Source organism: Sander vitreus, chromosome 2 (genome assembly GCF_031162955.1).
Source record: "Sander vitreus isolate 19-12246 chromosome 2, sanVit1, whole genome shotgun sequence".
NCBI lineage: Eukaryota > Metazoa > Chordata > Actinopteri > Perciformes > Percidae > Sander > Sander vitreus.
In genome coordinates this window covers 31,745,315-31,769,657 of record NC_135856.1, presented here as the reverse complement: position 1 = coordinate 31,769,657, position 24,343 = coordinate 31,745,315, and the positions used below count along the sequence as shown (strand labels likewise).

Genomic DNA, 24,343 nt, shown 5'->3' with positions numbered 1-24,343 from the left:
ATGGCTATAAATGGCTTTCGATTGGACTCTTCTCCCTCTCTGTTTTTCTTTGTCTGTCCATCAGCCTCTTACCCACTCCTCTCTCTCTCTCTCTCTCTCTCTCTCTCTCTCTCTTTCTCTTTCTCTTCATAACCTTTCCATCTACCTACCAGACCATCTACCTATTCCTCTAGTTGCCAGCCTCCCCCCTCTCTCCCCCTCTCCTACTTCCCTCCTCTCATCCATCTCTCTGACTTCACCGGAACTCTGGGGGATCCAGGACAGACAAGTTGCCGTGGTAACAGGCAGAGCAGGAATATTCTATTTTTTTTAAAGAGAGTGAGAGAGGAGAGAGAGAGAGAGAGAGCGAGAGAGAGAGTCTGAAGAGCATCTGAGCGCCAACAGATGTATCTGACAGACAGACAGAGGACGAGGTTTGGATTCAGGATGATGCTCAGTCAGCGCGGCTGTTTGCATCCATGTTTTTATGTGTTTGTTGTGTTTATCTGTCTCTGAATATGTCAGAGAGTGAACTGTAAAATCTGGGAAACGTCTAAGTGTCTTGGCTCTCTACCATGTATCCCATACTTGATGCAGACCAAGTGTGCATGTGCGATTGGAAGCCTTTCTTGGTAAGCATCAGGATGCTCTGCAAAGAACTAGAAACTGATTTACCAAAAATCCATATACTAATGGAGTCATCAATAAAATGCTTTAGAATGCAGGTCAGGTCTTGCTTTGTTTATTAGAAAATCCATTGGGGTGCTGCCATTCTTATGATTTTTGCACAACTTGTGTGCATTGTTGCACAGATGAAATGGATGCATGTGTTTGTGTGTCTCACCTTGGTACTGATTGACTTGGGGGTATGGATTCCTCTGGCCTTGGCCCAGCTGTCTGGGGAGATGCTGCTGCTGTTGGAGCTACACACACACACACACACACACACACACACACGCACACACACACACACACACACACACACACACACAATTGTTAAGAGTGTCGGTTAGAAATGTTACGTGCCTTCATATCCATTTCATAAATTCAGGTTTGGTCTCATTATAGGATACAGACAAGAAAAAGGGTCACACAAAAAGAACAGTAAACTAAACAGATTTTATGAACATTAAATATGATTAATTAAAGAATGAAATAATGCTTTCAAATGCACACTGAAGTCCTAGCTCTAGAGCTAGTTTATAACGATAAAGCCAAGCTTTTGGTTACAAAACCTTCACAGGGGCAAACATATTTGCCTGATTTGTTTTCATTAAAAACTTGCAATGGACCTGTGCAAGTGTGCAAGCATTCTTTTCTCCAGGTTATATTTTCTTGCACCTTAATATTGTGTTGTGAGTGTGGTAAACCTCCAAAAAGTACACTGTCAGAGTCACAACATTACATTCTGAGTGAGAATGGTGCCTTGGCAGGTATGAGTACAGGGAATGTCCTCAATTTGAATTTTGATAGCTGATCAATCATTTGAGTGATTTATTTAGTATAACTGCTACAGATAGATGTGGCCGAGCAGATGTTTGGTACAGTAGAGTTAAAACAGATTTTTTTCTTTGGTGATGTAGATGAGACAGATGTTTGGTACAGTAGAGTTAAAACAGATTTTTTCTTTGGTGATGTAAATGAGACCGATGTTTGGTAAGGCAGAAGTGGGACAGATGTTTGGTACAGTACAGACAGATGATTGGTACAGTAGATGATAGCCAGATGTTTGGTACACTAGAGTGATGTAGATGAGACAGATGTGGGACAGATGTTTGGTACAGTAGAGACAAATGTTTGATCCAGTAGAGACAGATGGTAAACCAGAAGTGAGACAGATGTTTGGTATAGCAGTAGTGAGACAGATGTTTGGTATAGCAGAAGTAGGACAGATGTTTGGTATAGCTGTAGTGAGACAGATGTTTGGTCCAGTAAAGACAGATGTTTGGTAAACCAGAAGTGAGACAGATGTTTGGTATAGCAGAAATGGGACAGATGTTTGGTCCAATAGAGACAGATGTTTGGTAAACCAGAAGTGAGACAGATGTTTGGTATAGCAGTAGTGGGACAGATGTTTGGTACAGTAGAGACAAATGTTTGATCCAGTAGAGACAGATGTTTGGTAAACCAGAAGTGAGACAGATGTTTGGTATAGCAGTAGTGAGACAGATGTTTGGTATAGCAGTAGTGAGACAGATGTTTGGTCCAGTAAAGACAGATGTTTGGTAAACCAGAAGTGAGACAGATGTTTGGTATAGCAGAAGTAGGACAGATGTTTGGTATAGCTGTAGTGAGACAGATGTTTGGTCCAGTAAAGACAGATGTTTGGTAAACCAGAAGTGAGACAGATGTTTGGTATAGCAGAAATGGGACAGATGTTTGGTCCAGTAGAGACAGATGTTTGGTAAACCAGAAGTGAGACAGATGTTTGGTATAGCAGAAGTAGGACAGATGTTTGGTATAGCAGAAGTGGGACAGATGTTTGGTATAGCAGAAGTAGGACAGATGTTGGGTATAGTATATAGTATCCGCACGATGTTCTCCTACACAAATAACATAACTGATCAATGCTCAAATAGGAAACCAAAGGCAGCCCTGATGCTCTATTATAGCCATAGTTGTGGTGCAGGTATAGAAAATTAAACGGAAAAACTTAATAGTCTGGGTCCTTGCAGCATACAAAGCAGCAACTGAATGTGTGCCTGGAAAGCATAAGGTGTTGCTCATTTAAATGAAGGTACGATATCCATTTAACAACATACACTAATCCCCAGCAGGATGTGTTTCCTTTCCAGACACCTATATTTGTGTGTCTGTGTATGTTTTTGCAGATCCAATTAAAACCAACATAGTGGGTGGTGACGTTAGAGTTCAGAACTCTTTAACACTTGATTCCCTCACAGAGAGAGAAATAAAAAGAAAACACCACATTATCACAGCAGGTGGCATGTGGCAAACACACACACACACACACACACACACACACACACACACACACACACACACACACACACACAGCAGAGATGAAAAGGAAGTAGTGAAGAGGGGGCTGGTTGAGGGTAATCATACATGGAGAGGAGAGGATGAGCAGACCCAGACACATATGCAGAGTGTATGAATAAACAAAAATTATAGTTTAATGCATGACAGACAAATTACACAGACCTAGCCAGTTGGTTTCATCACCACACCATCACACTAACATTACGCTATGAGCACTCTGATTGAAAAACACTCACCTGCTCGGCCAGAAGTTGCTGCTGCTGCTGCTGCTGCTGTCTCTGCTCTCTGAAGAGCTGCTGTTTCTGCTGCTCCATCATGTGCATCTGCACCCTCTTCTCTTGCTCCATCGCCATCATCTGTTTCATCATGGCCGCCTGCTGCTGGTTGCCCACGTAGCCCGGAGGTGGTCCTGACCCCTGGTTGGGCCCCACCCCTGAGGCCACGCCCCCAGCAGGGTGAGGAGGCGGGATGGCGCCCGGTGGCCGTGACATTCCCACCACACCTTGTTCCTGCACAGACAGAGAGGGGGGGAGGGAGGCAGCTGGTCAGATGGACTGTTGAGCAATTCATCACTTATCAATCAAGCAAGTAAAAGGAATAGTTTAACATATCCGCTAGATGGTCAACATCAAAGGATGTGCCTCGTGACCCGCCTTATTCTGCCTCTGATGGCTTACCCTGGTATTCTTACCCGAGCCCTAACCAATGCCCACTCCCCATGCCTAAACCTAACTACGTCGACCATTCTAGCTGATCCGATTTAGGACCTACCAGAGTTACGTGAGAAGATTGATACCACTCTCATTTCTGTCTGTTACATATCATGTTAGCTTAGTATAGTGATTGGAAACAGGGGCAAACAGCTAGCCAGGTTTTACACTTTAGTTTTGATAGATTGTGACTACAGATTGAACAAATGAGATAGAACATGTACGCTTTAGACGTGCTAGGCAAAATCCGGTTCCCCCTGTTTCTAATCTTTGTGCTAAGCTAAGCTCACTGGCTGCTAGCAGTAGCTTCATATTTACAATACAGATATAAGAGTGGAATTGATTTTCTCTTTTAACTTTCGGTAAGAAAGCAAATAAGCGTATTTCCCAAAATGCTGAACTATTGCTTTATAGTCTATTTTAATGTTTATACAGCTATAAGGGTAAAACCAAACAAAAATGGCTAAATTAGCTTTTTCGCACAGCCACTGCTAACTATGCAAACCTCCTCTTTAGTGCTATTGTCACTGCTCTTTATCACAAGTTTATGTCGCACAATAACAGGTAATAATAGTAATATTATAATAATCAGGCACAGAGAGACACTCCCAGTGTTGTTGCCATCTACAGTGGCACCTTTGTTTAAGCATAGAACAAAAGACACAGTCCAGCTGACTGTGAATGGGAGTGAAATACAAGATAAAGACAGTACTGCCTCAAGATTCAGCTCGTCGGGCCACCCAGAGTCCTCCCAATGGGGCATTGGTTGGTCCTCGCTGCATACATTATCTCCTCATTAGCATATAAAGAGCACTTCCTCCTCCACTCAGCCGTATGCTAATCTCTAATAGGATGAAATGGCCTGCTCTGGCCAATGGGAGGGGAGCGTTTATGAATCTATTAAAAGGTTAGACTGCTGAACGAGAGTGGACATCGTTTAGGCTCGCCGGCAGTGAGAGAGGGGAGAGGCCTAAGAGGAGAAGAAAGAACGATTCAGGCCAGTAAAGAGTGTGTTTGTGTGTGTGTGTGTGTGTGTGTGTGTGTGCACACATAAAAATGCAACAACACACAGCCACCCACAGAGGAACAGACGGTGTATAACAAATCACATTTAACTGCAGGGCAAGAATGAAACAGCAAAAGCAGGATTAGAGTAGCGCATCGTAGCATTGGCAAGAGTCTGTAGCACATCACTATACTCAATATGTTTTGAAAGAGCCAAAGCTTCATAATCCGTATTGAGGCTCCGCTCTTCTTAGAAAGGAGTTAGGTGGAGATAAACCTCATATATTAGAGTACAAAAAAACCCTGCGGAGCAAAGAAAATGGGCTGGTTAAGACTGGCTCACCAGACAGCCAGACCAGACTGATCGATGTTCAGAGCTACGTGTCTCATCTCCGGTTGGCATGTTCCTACCGGATGGCAACGGGGCAGAGCGAGAGAGGGGAAGGAGAGGCGTAGTGTCAGAAAATGACCAACAGGTGGCAGTGGTGATCTTTAAGCAGGCGTGTGTGTGTGTGTGTGTGTGTGTGTGTGTGTGTGTGTGTGTGTGTGTGTGTGTATATGTGTGTTTGAGTCTCACTGGCCTCCTCTCAGCAGATGGCTCAATCATGACGGTTCTGATCTACGATCTCTCCCTCTCCCCCACTCACTCTACCTCTTTTCTTCCCTTCTCTCTAAACACCCCACCATCAAACTCCTTTCTCCACTCTTTCTCTGGTTCTCTCTCTCTCTTTTTCTCTCTGTAGACAGAGGGCCCTGAGTCATGTCCGCACAATTGCCAGGGAACGAAGGAACGGAAGAGAGATGGTTTTCAGAGGAGGGGTGGGGGTGTGGGTCTCAGAGAATTAAAGATTTTGGTGGAAGAGGGGTGTGTGTGTGTGTGTGTGTGTGTGTGTGTGTGTTGCAGGGGAGAAGTGGCAGTATTAAGCACACTAGCAGTTAGCTGCAGAAATGACAGAAAACTACAGCATGTGTACACTGTATATAGTTAAAGACATGCAAAAGAGAGAGATACACTTTATTAGTTCCTTAATAGTACTTCACTGAAGCGTTATACAGGCTAATACACGCTTATACGCTAATATACACTGAAATGAATGTCACGCCAATAAAGCTTATTGACTAGAAAGCAGGTATGAACAAATGAATTGAAGGGAAGAGAAAAGAATGTGTGAGGAAAGAGGGAAGGCAGAAGGAGAAAAAGAAGTGGGGACAAGGAGAGCCGAAACAAGGAGGTGAGGAGCCAAAAGAGGAGGAGTAAAAGGTGGGAAAGAGGGGAGGAGAGGAGAGCAGGTACCCTGGCAACAGTTGCTGCGGCGAGGAGCAGATGGCGCTCGGAGGAGCGGTTATGGCCGCCGCGCCTGGTCACCCTCCACAAACACCCTCACACTTATCCTACAATTTTACTTGGGCTTTCCAACTCTTCTTGCTCTGTTTATCAGTACATCTTCCATTCTCTCTGTCCGATCTCATGAATGCTGTTGAATAATGTAACAAAGAGCCACCACAGTCTGTCTGTTTTCTCTTTTGGCCCCGTCAATCCAACTCTCTATCTTTGCCTCTGTTTCTCCGCCCCCCACCCCCCAGACGCTTCATTCTGGCACCTCGGACCGGCTTGAGTCAGTCCCCGAACTCTGCGCTCTGCAACAGAAATGGGTCAGTGGCTAATGAGACTCACTGGTTAGCTCCTAAATACAGGAGGAACAGAGTTCCCAATGGCAACAGCTACTATAAGTTGCAAATAGATCAGTTTGTAGTAGGAAGGATCAGAGAGCATGAAATGAAAGTAGAGGAGGTGAATGCATCGCAGGTTGTTCCGGAGGATGTGCAAGTTTTTTTTTCTGTGCATGCGTGTGTGTGTGCGCGTGTGTGTGTGTGGTGGAGGCTGTCAGCGTTATTGAGTTAGGAAGCATGGAGAGCCCAGGTGATTACATTACACGTGAAGTGAGCGGAAATGTGCGTGTCCATGTGTGTAAGGCAGAGAGGGGAGAGATTGTGAGAGAGATTTTCCATTTCGTTCCTTATGGAGCAGACATATGTGTCTACTGTATTTAAAGTATGTGTGTTAAAAAGTGTATAGCACTGGTATAGTCATACACTCTCCAGTCAGGATTAAATCACCTTATCCCATGGTGACCACACAGCGGCGAGATTAAAGGCTGCACTTGCCCCCCCCACACACACACACACACACCCTATAAGAGCAGCAGCGGTGCCTGGCAGATGAGTGCTGGGTGTCTGTGTGCTCTCCAGAGTGGCTCACATCTGTCACCCACTTGTGTAAGAGAAGGAAGGAAGGGAGGGAGGGAGGGAGGGAGGGAGGGAGTGTGAAGAGGAGGAGAGCAGGAGCAGTGAAAGAAGAGGGAACAGAGAGTGAGGGCCGGATGGATGAGGAGATGCTTCAGACTACGGCTGTAATCAGACTGAGGAAGTGAACAGGAAGTACTGTACATCTGATCTGCCTGCAGTGTTTGTTTTTATCCTGCATTTGGATCAGCAGCACCAAAGCTGAAGCAACATTGGATGTGTTGCAGCAGTTGATGGTTTGTGCTGCAGATGCATGGAGTGAGTTAAAGCTTGAAGGCCACAGGTTCCCATCTCTTTCCCAGCCAGCGCTCATCACTGTGTTCTCATTCACTGTGAGTGTTCTTGAGCTTCACACTGGTGGACCTTGCACCCTGACCCTGCTGCTGACATCTGAGATGTGTAGAAATATGCAAATCCAAAAGCGGTAAAAGACGCCGGTAGTAATGGGACTGGATGCCTCTCCGGAGGTGTCTGCTGGAGTGGAGTCTCTGCATTCACATCCAGCCTGAGGCAATGGATGTGTAGATCTACAGTATAGCAAGAACTGATGTATGTAGGATGAATAGAAAGACGAATAGAAAAGCTGTCATAGTTATTTTTGTCAACGCATGCAGGTGCAAGGTACCGCTACAGCATACAGTACAGTAATTATATAACTGTACTGTAGAAATGCAGTCTATTACATAGTTTACAACAATTGTCTTTGATGACATCTATGAAAATGACTTTACATATTCCATTTCATGTTCATATAAAACATACATTACCTACATTTCAAAGTATAGTATGATTTCTAATAGAATTGTACTATGTACACAGTTGGCTGTGTTAGTAATAGGCTTGCAGCTGTATGCTATTGCTAACCTATGATTAGGATTGGGCATTAAGAACCAGTTCCAACTTGGAATCGTTTCAAAAATTACGATTGCAATGGGATCGTTTTTTTATTTGAATTGTTTGGGAAAATTTGGTTTTGAATCCGATCATCGGTTCCAAATTTAACATGCGTAAGTTTTGGTTTCGGTAGCAGCCACCGTATTTCCAGGCTTGTTGTGTTGCAGCCATAGAGCACAGTAAGCTGCACTCTAGTGTGGCTTTACTTTACGTTGAAGAAGCCCGGTAAAACTGTAAATCACCATTGAATCAAAATAAAATCTTCCTCTTATCTGTGAAATAAGAATGTGACCCGTTTCACCTCCACCGCTCAAAGAATCGGAATCGAGAATCGCCAAGAACCGGAATCAAAAGGAAGAATCGGAATTGGAATCAGACTTGTTCAAATCAAAACAATGCCCAACCCTACCTATGATTAGCACCAAGACCACACAATGACATGGAGGTGGATAGCAAATGTGAAAATCTTCTGGATTAAAACTGCCAAAATATAGACAGCTCAAAAGACAAAAGTAATGTTACTGCAAATGCAATGTGACACGACTCTTCTATTACATTGCAATCATAGGCAGCCACAGACTGGATTTTGTGTCAGTACACCATTAAGAGATGTAGTCAAGTGTCCTTAAGCATCCCACTCAACCTGCTCCTCAGTGTATGTTAATAACTGACAGAGTAGATATGGGCTGCGAGCAGAGATAACTAATCCACTACTCTATGCCCTACACAGATGACCAGGACACTGCGTACAGTACAAACAAACAGTACTAACTCTCAGGACTAAACACTGGAAAGTACAAGGTTTAAGGTCAGATTAGATGCCCAATTTGCCCTTGGCAACTAAAGTGTCAGGCATTACGATGGTCTTGCCTTCCAACTGAGCCTCAGATCACAATTATATTGAGCATTTTACAAGTTTGTCAACTGGAATCTGTAAATTTGAACATTATCATGTAGGTTGCCGGGCTACGGCTATAATCTGAACAGAGCAGTCGATACATTTAGTCTTCACAGCTTGTTAGGATTCTTTAGTCTGTTCCCATCTTAAGTCATCATATGAGAAGAGGACAGGATGTGTGTCAGTGTATGTTGTCAATTTGTCTCTGCTTAACGTGGTAGATGTGAAGTCGAGGAATAAAGTAATTGTAATGACAAAACAACAAACCTGTTGTGTATTAGAGCGCATGGTTAAAAACATAAGTATTATGCAGCACCTGACACACAACCACACACACACACACACACACACACACACACACACGAACCCTGAGCAGATGGTGGAGCCAGACCTCACAGTATCATACTATCCCCACAGCACCAAAGGTAAAAAAAAGACATCACTTTGACACACACACCCACACCCACCCACGAACATGTGGAAGTAAAAGCCAGTGGTTTGATTCTTAGCCACCAGTTGTGTAGAATACATCCAAAACACCTGCCCTAACCCAACCCCCTAACACACACACACACACACACACACACACACACACACACACACACACACACACACACACACACACACACACACACACACACACTTACTCAGTTTGTCCCTGAAGAGAGTTATATTTAAACTGCTGGAGAAGAGTCTTGCTCCCTACAGGAGGTCTGTTTAATCTCTTAACATCTCTCTGCTCTAAACCCTAACTGCCCTATTTCTGAATACACACACACACACACACACACACACACACACACACTCCTCTTTAACATGTCTCTCCTTTTCTCTGACATACACAGAAACATAAAGCCCTATGTACATTCTCACCAAAATCTCTCTACCTTTTCTCAGGAGAAACACCTGTGTTCACATACAGAAGACTATTGCATAAAGTTAATGTTAGTTAGTTAATGTTAGCTAGGGTTAGCTACCCATTGTTTCTGGGGGCCCTAGTTAGCTCACCTGGTAGAGTACGCGCCCATGTACTAAGGCTCTGTCCTTACCGCCCTAACCGGCCCTTTGCTGCGTGTCATCTCCCTCTTTCTCCTCCCTTTCCGGTCTTCAGCTGTCCTATCCATTAAAGGCCAAAAAGCCCCAAAAAAATATCTTAAAAAAAAAGACCTGTTTTTTCAAAAATCACAACAAATTTCAAGTGGTAAACCTGCCACCGCTGTGAACTGGGAATGTGCCGTGCTGGAATGGTAAGCTTGACGGGTGAAGCAACAGTAAAGGAGGGATGGGGCTTAGAGAAGGGTCAACTGTGGTCAGCAACCGTTTTGATATGAAGTGCCATTTTAAAATGCTCTTGTTAATCAGTGTGCAATATCAGCATTAAGCTTGCCGTCATCTACCAAGCCCGCTCAGGCAGTTTGGCCTTCTATCTTTTGTCCGAGCGGGTCTTCGTAGCATGGGGAAAACGTCAATTAACCTACCAAAAATAACAGGCTGTGCTCCTGCCAATGGCTGTGAAAGAGGTAATTTGGCATGCGGATGAGAGGACACTTTTTGGTAACACTTTACTTGAAGGTATCTACATAAGAGTGACATGACAGTGTCATGAACACACAACACTGTCATGACACGTGAACCCTAACCCTAACCCTAAGGGCCTCTTGACAGTCGCCGCACCGGACCTGTCGCGCGCCAATGTGACGTCAAAATGATGTCGATCTTGCTGGCGCGCCAGGATTTTAAGTGCGCGACCAACAAAGCAGAAACAGGAAGCATGGACGAGTTCGAGGGCAACCGGATGCCAGGACTCTCAGTGACTGCAAGTCTCTCTTGTAAACTCACTGGGTTAAGATGAGCTCTTTTATGGTGAATGAAAGGCTTGATCCGACAAAGTAGGTCATCGAATTGTTGTGCAGACATTCTGAAGTATTCAGAGTGCTTCTCTTTGCCATGGTTTACCTTTTTCTTCTTCTTCTAGTCCGTAGAAAGCGCCAAGTCGGTAGCCTTTCCTCATTAGCGCCACCTCTGTTCAGGAGAAGACTGCAACTAGTGTCGCGACCACCACGCGTGAGTATAAATAGTTACGGCGCTCCCATGACGTCACACTGGCGCGAGACAGGTTGGAAACGGTGAGTATACCGCACGTTTAACTTGTCATGAACAAAAAAAACGAATGACAATGACAGAAACGTTATGTCATAAATGTTTATGACTTGTGTCATGTCACAAGTCATAAATGTGTATTATTATTATGTAGATACCTTCAAGTAAAGTGTAACCCACTTTTTTGCACACTTACTGATGGTGTGCCATTGGTCAAGCTATGTCTAAGGTTGCTGACCCCTACACTAGAGAACATCCCCACATTACCTAACGTAGGCTATATGAAAGAATGCCAGGCTACGAGAAGAAATGCCATTTCACCCTTGATTAGCCACAGTTTGGGGTTTAACATTTTGTTTTTGTATTTTACTTGAAATATTTCCATTGAGATTCAAAATCAAACTTGTAGCGAGAAATCCCAGGAAAAGAGTTGCATGTACCCAGAATCATTTTAGAAATCACACAAAACCCTTCATCTGTACCACACGCACACCCTGCTACTGTCTTTTCTAAGTAGCAATTATTAGAATACAGTCAGTGTTTAAAGATGACTTCCCTTCACTGACACGCCAGTGTGTGCATTATCTGCAGTGGTAAAGTGCCTAAATGAGGCTTTTTAATTGTTAGTTTATGGAGGAGCTGCTCAATGCATGGGTAAACAGACGTCACAAGTTGATCCCCTGGGGTTGGCTCTTCTCTCTCTCTCTCTTTCTTTCTCACTTGATGGAGTGCTTTCAGATAACTTCAGACCCACATCACTGCCACCATCGTCACCCCTCCCTGCCTCCTCCTCTCTCCTTCCGTCCGTCTCCGTTCATCCGTCTTTCTGCTCCTTCGCCCCACACCCATCTTCGTAGCGCTCTCTCTCTTTTCCTTCTCACCTCGTCCTCCCTCTATCTAGCTCCCTCCCTCCCTCCCCCCTTCTCTCTTTCAGTCCCTCCCACCCGGGCCATCAGGGTAGTGTGAATCCTTTGGTAAACGTCTGTTGCCTTGCAGAGCTTGTCAGTAAAGCCAGAGCTAATTAGTGGAATCACAGAATAATTAGTTTTTCTTCTTGTCGTTTACTTCCCACCACCCTCTCCATCACCCCATCCCTCTTCTCCCACCTCGCCTTTAGTTTTTTTTTTTCTGCTGTCAACAGTCAACGCTGTAACGGAGCTACAGGGGGTGTCTACATTTCTCTACTTTTCTCTAAACGTCTCACTTTCTTTTGATTTCTTTCTCCCGAAATCTCTTGAGACACGTCTCTTCCCTTCTCTCCTCTCTTTCTACATCTCACAGTGCCTGTTCCCCTTCTACATCTGTCGCCTCTCTCCCCCGGTGGAGTATTTTCCCGCCCACACCTTTTCTTCTTCCGCTATTGAGGTTTCTCTTGCTGTTGTTGACTTAAACACATGGCCGAGCTTGTTTTCTCACTCTGTGCCTTCCTCCCACTCGGCTTACATCTTCCCCTCCCTCTTCTTTCTCTCTCTCTCTCAGTCTCCGTCTCACTCTTGTTTGTCCCTATAGCCAGTGTTTGGTTACACATTTACTTCTCACTCTAGGTCGGCCGACAGTCCACTCCTTCAAAAATGATTTCCCCTATATATCCCTCCCTGCCTCCTGCCGCTTCTCTTCATCTCCTCGGGGGTGGCTGTTTGCTCCCTTCCTTTATTAACATCAGCTTTCCCTCCGTCACTCATCGAGTCATTCCTCCACCCACCCTTCCCTCGGTTCTCTCCCCCCCTCTTAACCACTCCTCAATTGCTCTTGTTTTGTAGAAATGATAAGGCGGCAGGAGGAAGGGTCTTTGGTCACAACCGAGGTAATTGACTCTTTACGGCTCCGTTTTTGTGTGGAGACTGCTCCGGTTTAGTCAGGCTTCGCAGCCTCACCACCAGAGCCCCACCACGTCGTGTCAGCCATTCTCTACACAGGTACTTTCAAAGAAGTTATATGCTAGCATACATGATCAGATGGATGCTCTTCGATGAGCAGTTCTACGCCTGCTCGTGCTTTACGCTTTGCTCTAACCATGCCATTGAATTCATCACGGACACACACACTGTACACTGGATGGGTTATATGCCAAGGTAGAGCTGGGCGAAATGGAGGAAATCAAATATCACAACATATTTGACCAAATACTGTACCTCGATATCGATATTGCGGCGATATTGTAGGTTTGACTATTTGTGCATCACAAAATATTTCGTAATCAGATTTCTGATCAATAATCATCAGTAATGTGGATATAATGACTAAGTGGGTAAAGGCAAATAATAGAACAGCTAGAACGGTCTGTTAAGTTCAGAAAATGACATCACTTTACTGTAATGTAGCCTTTAAAACAAGGAAAAGACAACACTTATTTCATATTGCAATATTACAATATCCCAAATCTAGCGTCATATATCGATATCAATATAATATCAATATATTGCCCAGCCCTATGCCAAGGTTTTTCATTTTGCAGCACTATTATATACAATTTTGTAAACTCCATCAGCTCTGATCACATTGCGCATCATAATCATCAGAGGAAACCTTCTGGGTGTACTTTGTTGACCACGGCTGTCCATTAATGAATGGAGCATCACTCAGTGTTGGTGTTCTGTTCTCTCTCTGTTTGGGACTGTTGGGGTTGAGAGAGTTTGGATCAGATCTAGTGATCCTTGGGGCTATATCACCGCTTCGGGTTGACCTTGGGTCTCTTTTAGATTAAGCCCCTTTTTATTTATTTTGATGTATTTGTACTCGTCAGGTCCGGGTAGGTTTTCCATGGGTCTGTGCCAGATCCGCTCCAAAATTGTACACTTGTGAAGAAAGTGGTACAGTAATTGAAATGATGTTTGACCTACAGCAAATACATAAGATAACATAGTTGGGGGGGGAATAGATTTGAAATTTGCAAAACTTCAAAGATGATGCTAGCACGTTACGTGTAGAAAAAGAAAAACACTTCCCCAGTCTGTTTTTGAACAGACTTGCTTACTAGAACAATATCAGCATTTTCCAATACCATGACTATGGAGAACATCTCCAGCCACAGTAAATGTGTGTTTGAAGATAACATAGGCCTATGTATAACAGGGAACACAGTGGATACCAGTTTCAAAGACTAATGAAACAATATATTATAGCTCTCAGCAGTTTCAGTCTACACACACTACATGCATCGGCACACCTACAGACAGTCACACACACACCACCACATAGCCCTTTTGTTCAGTGTACAACTGTACACCTATCTCTCTCTCTCTCTCTCTCTCTCTGTCCATCTGTTCTGCTGAGTCGTGCGATCAGGAGAGGGTCTATACATCACCTCTCTACCTCCCTTGGGACAACGCAGTGGAGGAGGGAAAAAAAGAGGATGGGGAAGATATGGCCGTCACATACACACACACACACACACACACACACACACACACACCCGCAGCAGTTAGCAATGACAGCAAATTGTTTTTCCTGCGCTTATTTGTGGTACAATATTGGAAGGTCCTTTCTCTCTTGTGTTTGTTTGCAAGCACAGTCCCATCCATGCACATCCATGTCCGTCTGTCTGCGTGTGTGTGTGTGTGTGTGTGTGTGTGTGTGTGTGTGTGCGCGCGTTGGCGTTCAGCGTTTTAGCTGCATTAGGAAGTGACTGAGTTTAATGGCATTTCCATTTTCTACTTTTGGAGAACACGCCGTTATCTGACAACGGATCGACACGCGCTCATCGAGAGTCACATGGACAGAGAGAGCGAGCGATGAAGAGACAGAAAGGGAAAGTGAGAGACGAGGAAAGCAGTAGAGAGGAACAGAGTGTGTGATTGATGGAGGGAGGGGTAGCACCAAACAAGCAGGGAGAAAGAGACAAACAGAGTGAAATGGAGAGATTTTGGAGGAAGACACAGTAATGCACCGAATGTGGGAGGGAGACAGACAGAGAGAGAGATGAGTAGAATGCAATAATGTGATAAAGCAGCTGAGGAATGGAGGTTTTTCTACACTCTGACGCTTTTAGTCCCATTTCTACTTTTTACGGCAGATTTCATCATATTACCAAAGGCCATTTGGGCTCTATTGTGGATAATAGGCTGCGCTGGAATTATTGCAGATGCTGGCTTCGATAATGGTCACTCTCTCCCTCTCTCTGTCTCCATACTTCCCCCTGCATCAGAGAGAGGGAGAGGTAAGGTAGAGGAGGTAAAGGAGCAGAGAGATTAATGGCATACAGAAATGGGCAGAGTTGGGGGGCGATGGTGATAGCTGAAGGTGCGGTGCACAGAAAGGCAGCTAAGACAAAAAAGCAAGTAAGAAGAGGTTGTGCACTGTAGATAGTGCTTGTGTGCGCGCTCAGACTCATTTGTGAATGTTACCTTCTAATACAATAAGTGGAGAAGAAAATTGGATTTATTCCTCATTATATGCCTTCTCCAGAGAGAATAAAGCAGCCAGAAATCTGCAGCAGATGTATGCCTGAAGACCTATAGTATGTTTAAAAAAACACAACCACAAGTCATAGGTGAAACGTCGTCTTGTGCTGATCTAATCCACACAATATCTGTAACAGTATAGATATATACATACGTACACACACACACACACACACACACACACACACACACACACACACACACACACAGTATAGACGCTATACTGTATTACTATATGTACTCTATACAGTGAATAAAGCCCACCGCTGCACTGGACTATCTCACTGGAATATGGTAGGATAGAGGGAAAGGTTGGGGGTAGTTGGAGGGGTGGAGAAATCAAGATGGAGGTAGGGCGAAGAGGATGTAAGCGGAAGGGAGTCGTATGATGTGAAAACGTGAGGAGAGGGGGAGGGAAAAGGAGGAGAGGAAAGAGTGCCCGGAGAAAGGCAGGAAGAGCGCGATGGAGAGACCGAGGATGAATGGCAGGGGGACGGAGGGAAGAGAAGGGAAGGGAATGTGGGGGCTATTGCCCCGAGACTACGGCACTCCCTCTCTGGGAGTGTAGAGGAGGGGAAGGCATAATGAGGGGGCTGGGACAGGAGGCGCAGATAGATTTAGAGAGGTAGATGGAGGGAGAGACAAAGAGAGGTGGAGGTTATACGGCCGTTCGGTAAAGAGGGAGTCAAAGAAATGTGAGGTGAGAGTGAAAAAAAGAGGAAAAACGGTAAAATGGTGAAAGGGAGGCGGGGTGAAGACGAAGGAGCAAAATGATAGCTGCTGGGGCAGGGGCCGATTCAGACGTCAAATGAGCTACAGCGAGAATAAAGATGGATGAGCCTGGATGTAGAAAAAAACAAATGTGAAACAGGTAGAAAGACAAACGAAAGCGGGGGTGAAGTAAGGAGGAGGAGGAGGAGGACGAGGAGAAGAGAGAGAGAGAGAGAGAGAGAGAGAGAGAGAGAGAGAGAGAGAGAGAAGCGCTGTTGGACGAATAAGGCAGGCAAGAAGAGGAAGGAACAGCCCTCTGGAGAACAAAGAAGGAAGGAATAAATGGAAGATGGATGGAGTCGAAGGGTGGACGGAGAACAAGGGGAGGAAGGGCGGCGTGGGGCGTAGGAGTGGCTAGGTGGAGGGATCTGAAAAGAGATAGAATATTAGGGAAGGGATTTGAGAGAGAGAGAGAGAGAGAGAGAGAGAGAGAGAGAGAGAGAGAAAGAGGGATGAATGAGAAAAGGGTGGAAAAGGAAAGAGACTGAATGAGAGGAGGAACAGAAGGAGGGATAGATTGAGTGAGAGCAAAAAGAAAGACAGTGCGTGGGGAGACAGAGGAGGGGGGAAATTGAAGAGGAGGTTATTCAGAGAGATGGCTGGATGGATAAAAAGGCAGTTTACTGTCATAACGAGAGAGAGAGAGAGAGAGAAAGAGAGAGAGGCAGGGAGGTAAATGGAGACGGGAGGAGAATGGACGGACGTGTGGAACGTATCTTTACCTCCGTTAAGAGCCGTGTTATAGCACTGATCGCAGCTGTGAATAATTCAAACCCTCTAGTTGGGAATTCTCGCTGGGAAGAGCCCGAATGTGATCACCTCACATACACACTCGGCTCAGAGTTTGATTTCCTCTCGCTCTCTGTTTATTGCTTCCTCTGGCTACAAGCTTTGTACATTAGCCTCAATGCACATATATATGCGCACGTACGCACGGTCGTAATATAGGATGTTATGATTTGACAGCGCACAGGATGAGAGAGGGATAGAGAGAGCAAAAGTGAAGGGAAAGAGTAGTCCACCTGCTGTGGCTCCAAGCTGTCAGTCAGACGTATACCGTTCTCAGCCGCCATGATTAGATGACATCGAAACGCACGCACACACGCACAGTTCTCCCGTTTTGAAATACACACATTTGCATCACTCACTCTCCCAGACATGGCCTTTCTTCCGTGTGTGCACGTGTGTGTCTTTAAGGTATCCATGGCGACCGTTTCCAGGGTGATTTACTATAGCACCTGGTCCCTCTCAGGGTGGTACACTCGTCTGCTCGCCACAATCACTCCCCGGCCACCAATGATCTCATCCCTTCGCCCCGCTCACCCTCCCTCCTCCTCGCTTGCTGTCATGAGCGTGATTTACTCCCGTCTTCTGTCCTCTCACTGCTCCTCATATTCCATGGTCTCATCCACCTCATTAATAACATTTACACGAGGGAACTCGCGTGGAGCTAGGAGCAAAGCAACGCTTTCGAAACGTCTTCGCAAGATCCAAACGAGCAACGGCGAAAAGTAGGGCTGAAACTATTTGTCGATTAATGACGAAAATGAATCAACAGTTAAGATGTTAAGTAAATTCTCTTTTGAGTCCAGACTTTGGAACAAGACTCAGACCCTACAACACCCTATACTTTTGGTCTAAATGCTTACATCAGTATGCTCAAATGCTCACAATGACAGGGCTGACATGCAGATGTTTAGCAGGTATAATGCCAAAATGTTCACCATCTTAGTTTAGAGTGTTGTGTGATGATAACACCGGCTAATTGGCACTAAATACAAAAGTAATGGGGTTTAGTTTTGCAGGTGGTTGGTGATAAAAATGTTGTATGACTATTAAGAGACAAACGTTGCAAATTAGTCATTAGTCTATAGAGTGAATATGAAAGGTTTTGTTGGGTGAAATTGAATATAGGATATTTTTCAGCAGCATGGGCAAAGGGTTAACGACAGCAAGTTTGTTGATGCCGGACAGCCCAGACTCCCCTCGGGATCAGTAAACTTTCTGTTTCTGCCGTTACACAGGTTAGCAGCCCGCTGTGACTCCCCGACGCTGGGGTTTGCGCTGGCTGAATTTGGCTGAGTTGCTATGGGCGCTAACTGGATGGTCCGTCTCCGGAGCTGCCGTCCGCTCTCCTCCCGGTGAAATAGTCTCTGAGCGGCAGGGAGTGAGGCAGAGGGACTGCGGGGTGCTCTAGCTAGCTAATTCCTGTCTCATCTGTGGCCTGATAAACAGTAAATTTGGGCCGCCGCTTAAAAATGTATACAACGGAAACACTGAAAGAACATTCAAGGCTTTGTGCGGTCTGTGGGTGGCATCCTGTGTGTGTCGAAAAGGGCCTTGGTTAAGCACAGGGCCTCCAAACAGCAGGGACCATGCTGCAGGGACTCAAATTGATCCACTCCTGCATGCCTACATGCATTTCACAGCATCCATGCATGGCAACATGTTGGTTCAGTTATGGTTAAAGGATGATCCCAAGAAAACCTATTAACCCAGGCAATTGTATTGTCTTTGAGTCATTTTGGACATTGCCCTCTGTGTGTGTGTGTGTGTGTGTGTGTGTTTCTGCCTATAAGAGCTCATTTGCAGTTCCTGCGTTTTACTCTGGCTGTGAGGTACGCCACGTGCCGGGAACGTGGCACTCGACAAAGCATTAGTTTACTGATCACATACACACATTCTCTCACACACACACACAGACATGCTGCAACTAATGGTTACTGGCAGATCCGAGCACGAGTGAAGGGGGCGAAATGAAAGAGAGGGGTTAAGTCGCTGAGTATGGAGGGATTTAGACCTCAAACAGTTAGAGGAAAAAAGAGAGGGGGGAGAGAGAGAGAGAGAGAGGGGTGGGGGGGGGGCAAAAGAGTGCAGTGAATGACTCGCTGAGCGTGTAAGTGTTTAACTGTGCCGTACTGGTGTTAGTGAGTGATAGGGAAATCTACAGGGACCAACGGTGAAAGGGAATGCCACCAGTGCGGCAGTAACGTCTCTCTTTCTCTTGATTTCACTCGGTTTCTGCTTTTCGGGCTCTCTCTGAGCCTCAGGAGACGGAGGAAGAGAAGAACCTGCTGTGGAAGGAAGAAGGGATATCCCTGCATCTCATTTCTCTTCTCTGACTTTCTATCCTTCCCCTCATCCGGTGGCACAAACAGATGCTTCTTTAACAGATGAGATATCACAGATTATTGACCCGGTGTATTTATACGTTCCACATTTCTTTGTGTGTGTGTGTGTGTGTGTGTGTGTGTGTGTGTGTTTGTTTGTCCTGAAAGACTAATGTTATGCCTCCAGTTTCTGCTGCAGAGAAATCAATGACAACACAACCCTTCCACCCTAGAAAACCAATGATTGGGTGGTTAGCAACACAGGTGTGTATATCAGTGTGCACATTGTATTTATGTGGATATTTTGCACATCCTCTTCATCCCGGCAACACTGAGGGATAACAGGGCAATTCATAGCTACGGCGATAACCTATTTGCTAATCCTCACTAGCAAGAACGTATTTGAAACCTAGAGGAGTTCATTAGTGCTGGCTAATGGCGGCCGAGGTAGGCTAATGCGTCAGGTCCTCTCGGAGACCAGAGAGGGCCATTTGTGCCGGGGCTGCGGAGATTGATTGGGGGTGGGCAAGAGCGCCATATCGAAGCGTCATTAGCCTTGCTCATTGACCATATGGAGATCAATACTTACGAGCGGCCCGAGGACAGTGAGAAACTCGCACGCACATGCACACACGCACACACACACAACATGAGCACACAAACATTCCTCTATGAGCAAACAAGGAGGGAGAGAAATGCACACACGCCACATCCACAAACAGCCTGTGGTCTAAACATTTTTTAATGATTTGACCATTAGGAGTGAGGCATGAATCAGTGCTAATGGCTACAAGAGAGGGGCTTATTGATGAATGGTTACACATGTACAAGCACGTATACATGCACACCACATGCACACACACACACACACACACACACACACACACACACACACACACACACACACGAATACACACAATGTGGCATGGAGCAAAATACAATTAGAGCCACACATCTACAAAACCCAGAATGTGTCCAAGGGTTGTAAGGAAACAAAGACATGTCACGTTCTGCCGTTAAGCCATTTTATGACCAATCAGGGTGCAGGTATGAAAAATGGCTGATGACAGTTCCGCGTTACGTCCATTTGACTGTGGAATGTTCTCAGGGCAATATTTTAGACTTCTGCCTGGACAATGGTGGAGTGACAGGACGTCAATCCCTCGCAAAGTCATGGCAACCAAATAAACAACAGCACGAGTACAGCACTTTCTCCTCAGGCAGTGACAAAGAGGGACGAAAGCTTCGACGGCTGCGTTCCCATGGAATCCACGGGTCACATGACAACTACAGTAGCTTGGAAAATAATAAAATTAGGAATTTGATGAAGTTGAGGAATTTACTGTTTATCATCACAAATGAGACAGGAATTAGCAAGCTAGCGCACCCCGTGGTCCCTCTGCCGCCGCTAAGAGACTACTTCGCTTGGAGGAGAGTGGGCGGCAGCTCCGGAGCTGGACCTTCACTTAGCAACTCAAATTCAGCCAGCGCAAAGCGGCAGTGCTGGGTCTAACCTGTGTGACGGCAGCAACAAAACGTTTGGTGATCCGACGGGGAGTCTGGGTGGTCCTAGATCAGCAACCTTTCTGTTAACCCTGCCCCTTTCCCTCCGCTGCTGAAAAGCATCCTAGAGGAAACACTGAAACTGATCTACCTGTAACGTAAATGTCCACATATTTGAATGACCAACACAGTGCATTGCCAGAATGACGACACGCTGCCTTGAGACAAAAGTTGAGCCAGGTTCAACATATTCGCTGGACGACCGTGAGTCTTTTTGCTGAAGCATCGGCATTTCCACTGTGCCAACGCAGTGTCCTCACTGAAATGCATTAGAAGACTGCGATTTTTGCACAACGTTCGATGTCAGTGTGAACACAGACTTAGCCATACACAGTTGCTTAAGGTGGAAATACGAATGATTTTGATTGCCCCCTACCTGAACGTGACTGTAACATATTTGCAAGAGGTTGAGAGAATAATCGCTCAAAACTCAGTTGTTTGCTTTGCCAGGTATCAACTGGCCAGAATTCAAACTCTACCACAGCAATCTCCCCTCAAGGTCCATTTAGAGGTTATTCTGGAGCTTTCAAACCTATATCCTGATGCTCGGAAAAATCCACTAATTCCATGACGCCTGAAAAACTCCATCGGCCAATTAGGATCAGGAAATATAATTGAAATCTCCTCGACAATTACTAAATGGACCTGTGAAGGGACATTGTTTTGATTGTTTCCAATGTCAAGAATGGACATTAAACCTCCATGTTTAGCCTAGCTTAGCATAAAGTCTGGAAACGGTGGGAAACAGCTAGCTTGTCTCTGTCCAAAGTGAAGAAATACACCTACCAACACCTCTATAACTAATAATAATAATACATAGTAAATCACTATTCTCTCAAAAGCTGAGAGTCAATAAAACAATTAACATTTAAGTCTACAGGATACATAACTTAACTTTGATGGCAATCTAACAAACTGAGAGCCCAGCTCACTTTTTAACCATGTCACACTGTTTCCATGTGTGCATACTAGCCAGCAAAATGGAATCTCTGTTAACTTTTGGCCATATCCACACTTACAAGTTTTCATTTGCACTCACACCTATCAAGCCAGTGTTTTTTGACCACCAAATATTAAACCAGAATTGATTTTTGGAAAGCATGCAGTCACATGAATGAACGACCACACAATGAAGTGGCAGTCACATGAATATGACAACACTGCAGTATCTAAGCCCAGTTTGAGGCAGGGATGAGTGAGGTGGAGAATGACGGGAGCGTTTAGGGCCCGTATTCCCAGGTGAGTCTCAAGACACAACGCCGGCTATTTCAGTCTCATCTGCAAGGAGGGAGTAAAGGAGGCGCAGGAGGGTAGGAGAAGGAAGAACGGAAACTAAGGCTCTAAATTTAGCCCGATGCGACATTCCAGAGAAGAATAATACTGCTTCCCCTGCTGCTGCTAGTGGAGGGAGAGAGAGAGAGAGAGAGAGAGAGAGAGAGAGAGACACCAGAGGCGGGACTGGGACATACTGTATGTAGAGACGATGAGGATCCCATTTTTACAGGACCAAAAAGACAAGCAAAAAAGGACTTGACTCGAGACAACAGACTTCCAATGAGTATTACAACGTTTCTGTGGTTAAAAGAAAACAATGCTGCGGTACGAAAAAGTTTCCACTCAATGGCTTGCTGGTGAACGTGAAAGTTTTCAGAGCCTGAGTACTGAGGGAAACTATCATGTGATTCTCTGCTCGTCCTCGTATCCCTGACCTTCTGCAGAGAGAGGGCGGGAGAAAGAGCGAGAGAGAGAGAGGGAGGGAGGGAGAGAGAGAAAGAGAGAGAGAGAGAGAGAGAGAGAGAGAGAGGGGGGGGGGGGAGAAGGAGAGAGAGAGAGGTTAGTGAGGGGAGGAGGAATGCTGGGAAGGAAGGAAAGATGAGGAGGGAGGGAGGAGGGGATAAGGATGAAAAAAATGCAAGGTAACAGGAATGAAAACATACCCCCACTCCCTATTGCATGCACACATGGGTGTAAACACACACACAAGAAATGAGCTGATGGTGTGATTCCCACAATGTTCTTGCTTTGTGCGCGAGTGTGAGTAAGTTTGCGTGTACGTCCTTTTCAGACTCATGTCTCACACACACACACACACACACACACTATGTGACACTATATGTGTTACGCATGAGCTTTATCTGTCAGTGTGTTTCTGTGAAACAAAGTATGCATATCCAGAGTGACCAAAAAACAAAGGAAGTTATTATCAGCAGATTCAACACTTTTAGCTGCCAAACACAGATGCACACTTTTGTTTAAAGGATAATTCTGGTTTATTACCAGGGTCAGATTTTCACAGTGTTGCCTACCTTTTCTATCAGTTATTGTACTCATCAAAGTGATAGCGGAGATCTGGCAACACAGGAACACTGCTGTCCAATAGGGCAAAGGCAAGAAACAAGAGCAGTCCGAACCATCAGACAGGAGAGCCAACAGATTAAGTGGAAGTTGAAATGTCTTTCATGTCCCCAAGGGGCAATTTGGTTCACAACAGGTAGCCAACACATACACATTCACACAAAAACATGAGATAATAACTAGATAAGAGCATAAATACACATGTACACTATACGCAAATAAATGAAAAAAAAAATGTGCTGTGACATGGTCAGGGATGGCAGATGACCTATAGGTTGTTGAGAAACCCAACAGCTGATGGTACAAATGATCTCAGATTAGACAGATGATCTAAACTCATTTAAAGTAGTAAGCACACTACGGCAAGTAGGAAATTGGTCTGTAAAGTGTGACTGACACTTTAGCTAGTCATTTTCTATTATTATTTGCCTTCTGGATATGTTTGACTAAGTGTGGGGTTTTATTTTTATTTTATTTTTTATCTTTGATCGATCTCATCTAAATTCTTGGGAAGAAAGCAAAATATCAAACTAGTCCTTTAAAATCTGAATGATTGTCAGACTTATTTTTAGCGATGTTGCTGTGTTCCCACATCTCAATTAACTTTGTGAGTACAAAAACAATGGCCTAACCTACAAAAATAAGACCCAAGTTGGAATAAACTGCACTTATCCTTGTATTCAAGCACCTTAACTGAGCTGGAGTGGTAGCGTGACAGGAAGATAAAGCAGACTAGTGTAAACTCAACTACAGCGCAGAGTAAAGTGTGTGAAAATGTAAAAAGGAGGAAAGAGAGAGTGACAGAAAAAGAGGGAGAGATCAAGCCAGAGGAGTAGGAGGGGGAGGGCATGTTTGTGCAATTTCAGCAGGAACTGTTTGTGCCGTTCCAGACCGGGGTGACATGGCAGTGGCAGGCATTAACAAACGATAAGCAGCACCAGAACATCACGATCAAACCGCGGCTCAATCAAAGTCCTTTCTCAGCCCTCTCGGGGAGCGCTCCTGGAAGTGGCTCTCTTAAATGGCACACATACAGTCGAGAGATGATTGAAAGTTTTGGTGAAGGTATGACGGGAGAATGTGTGTGTGCGAGTGTGTGTATTAGCGACCTCTTGTTACATGTAGACAAACAACCCCACCCCTACTATCTCCCTCTCCCACTCTCGCTTTCTCTCTCAGAGGGAGAGCAACGGCAGGGCCCGCCCACGACGAGGTCAAACAGAGATTTATTTCCTTATCAATTGGACCAGA

General features: G+C 45.1%; 1 protein-coding gene across 1 annotated transcript in view; it reads right to left on the bottom strand.

The window, feature by feature from the left end:
• maml3 (mastermind-like transcriptional coactivator 3) overlaps positions 1–24,343 on the bottom strand; it is a 113,094-nt gene that overhangs the window by 5,139 nt on the left and 83,612 nt on the right. The window contains exons 4-5 of the mRNA XM_078266096.1: positions 3,219–3,491; positions 824–902 (exon numbers count right to left, since the gene is read on the bottom strand). Coding sequence (XP_078122222.1) covers positions 824–902; positions 3,219–3,491 — 352 coding nt within the window. The remainder of the gene's footprint in view (positions 1–823; positions 903–3,218; positions 3,492–24,343) is intronic.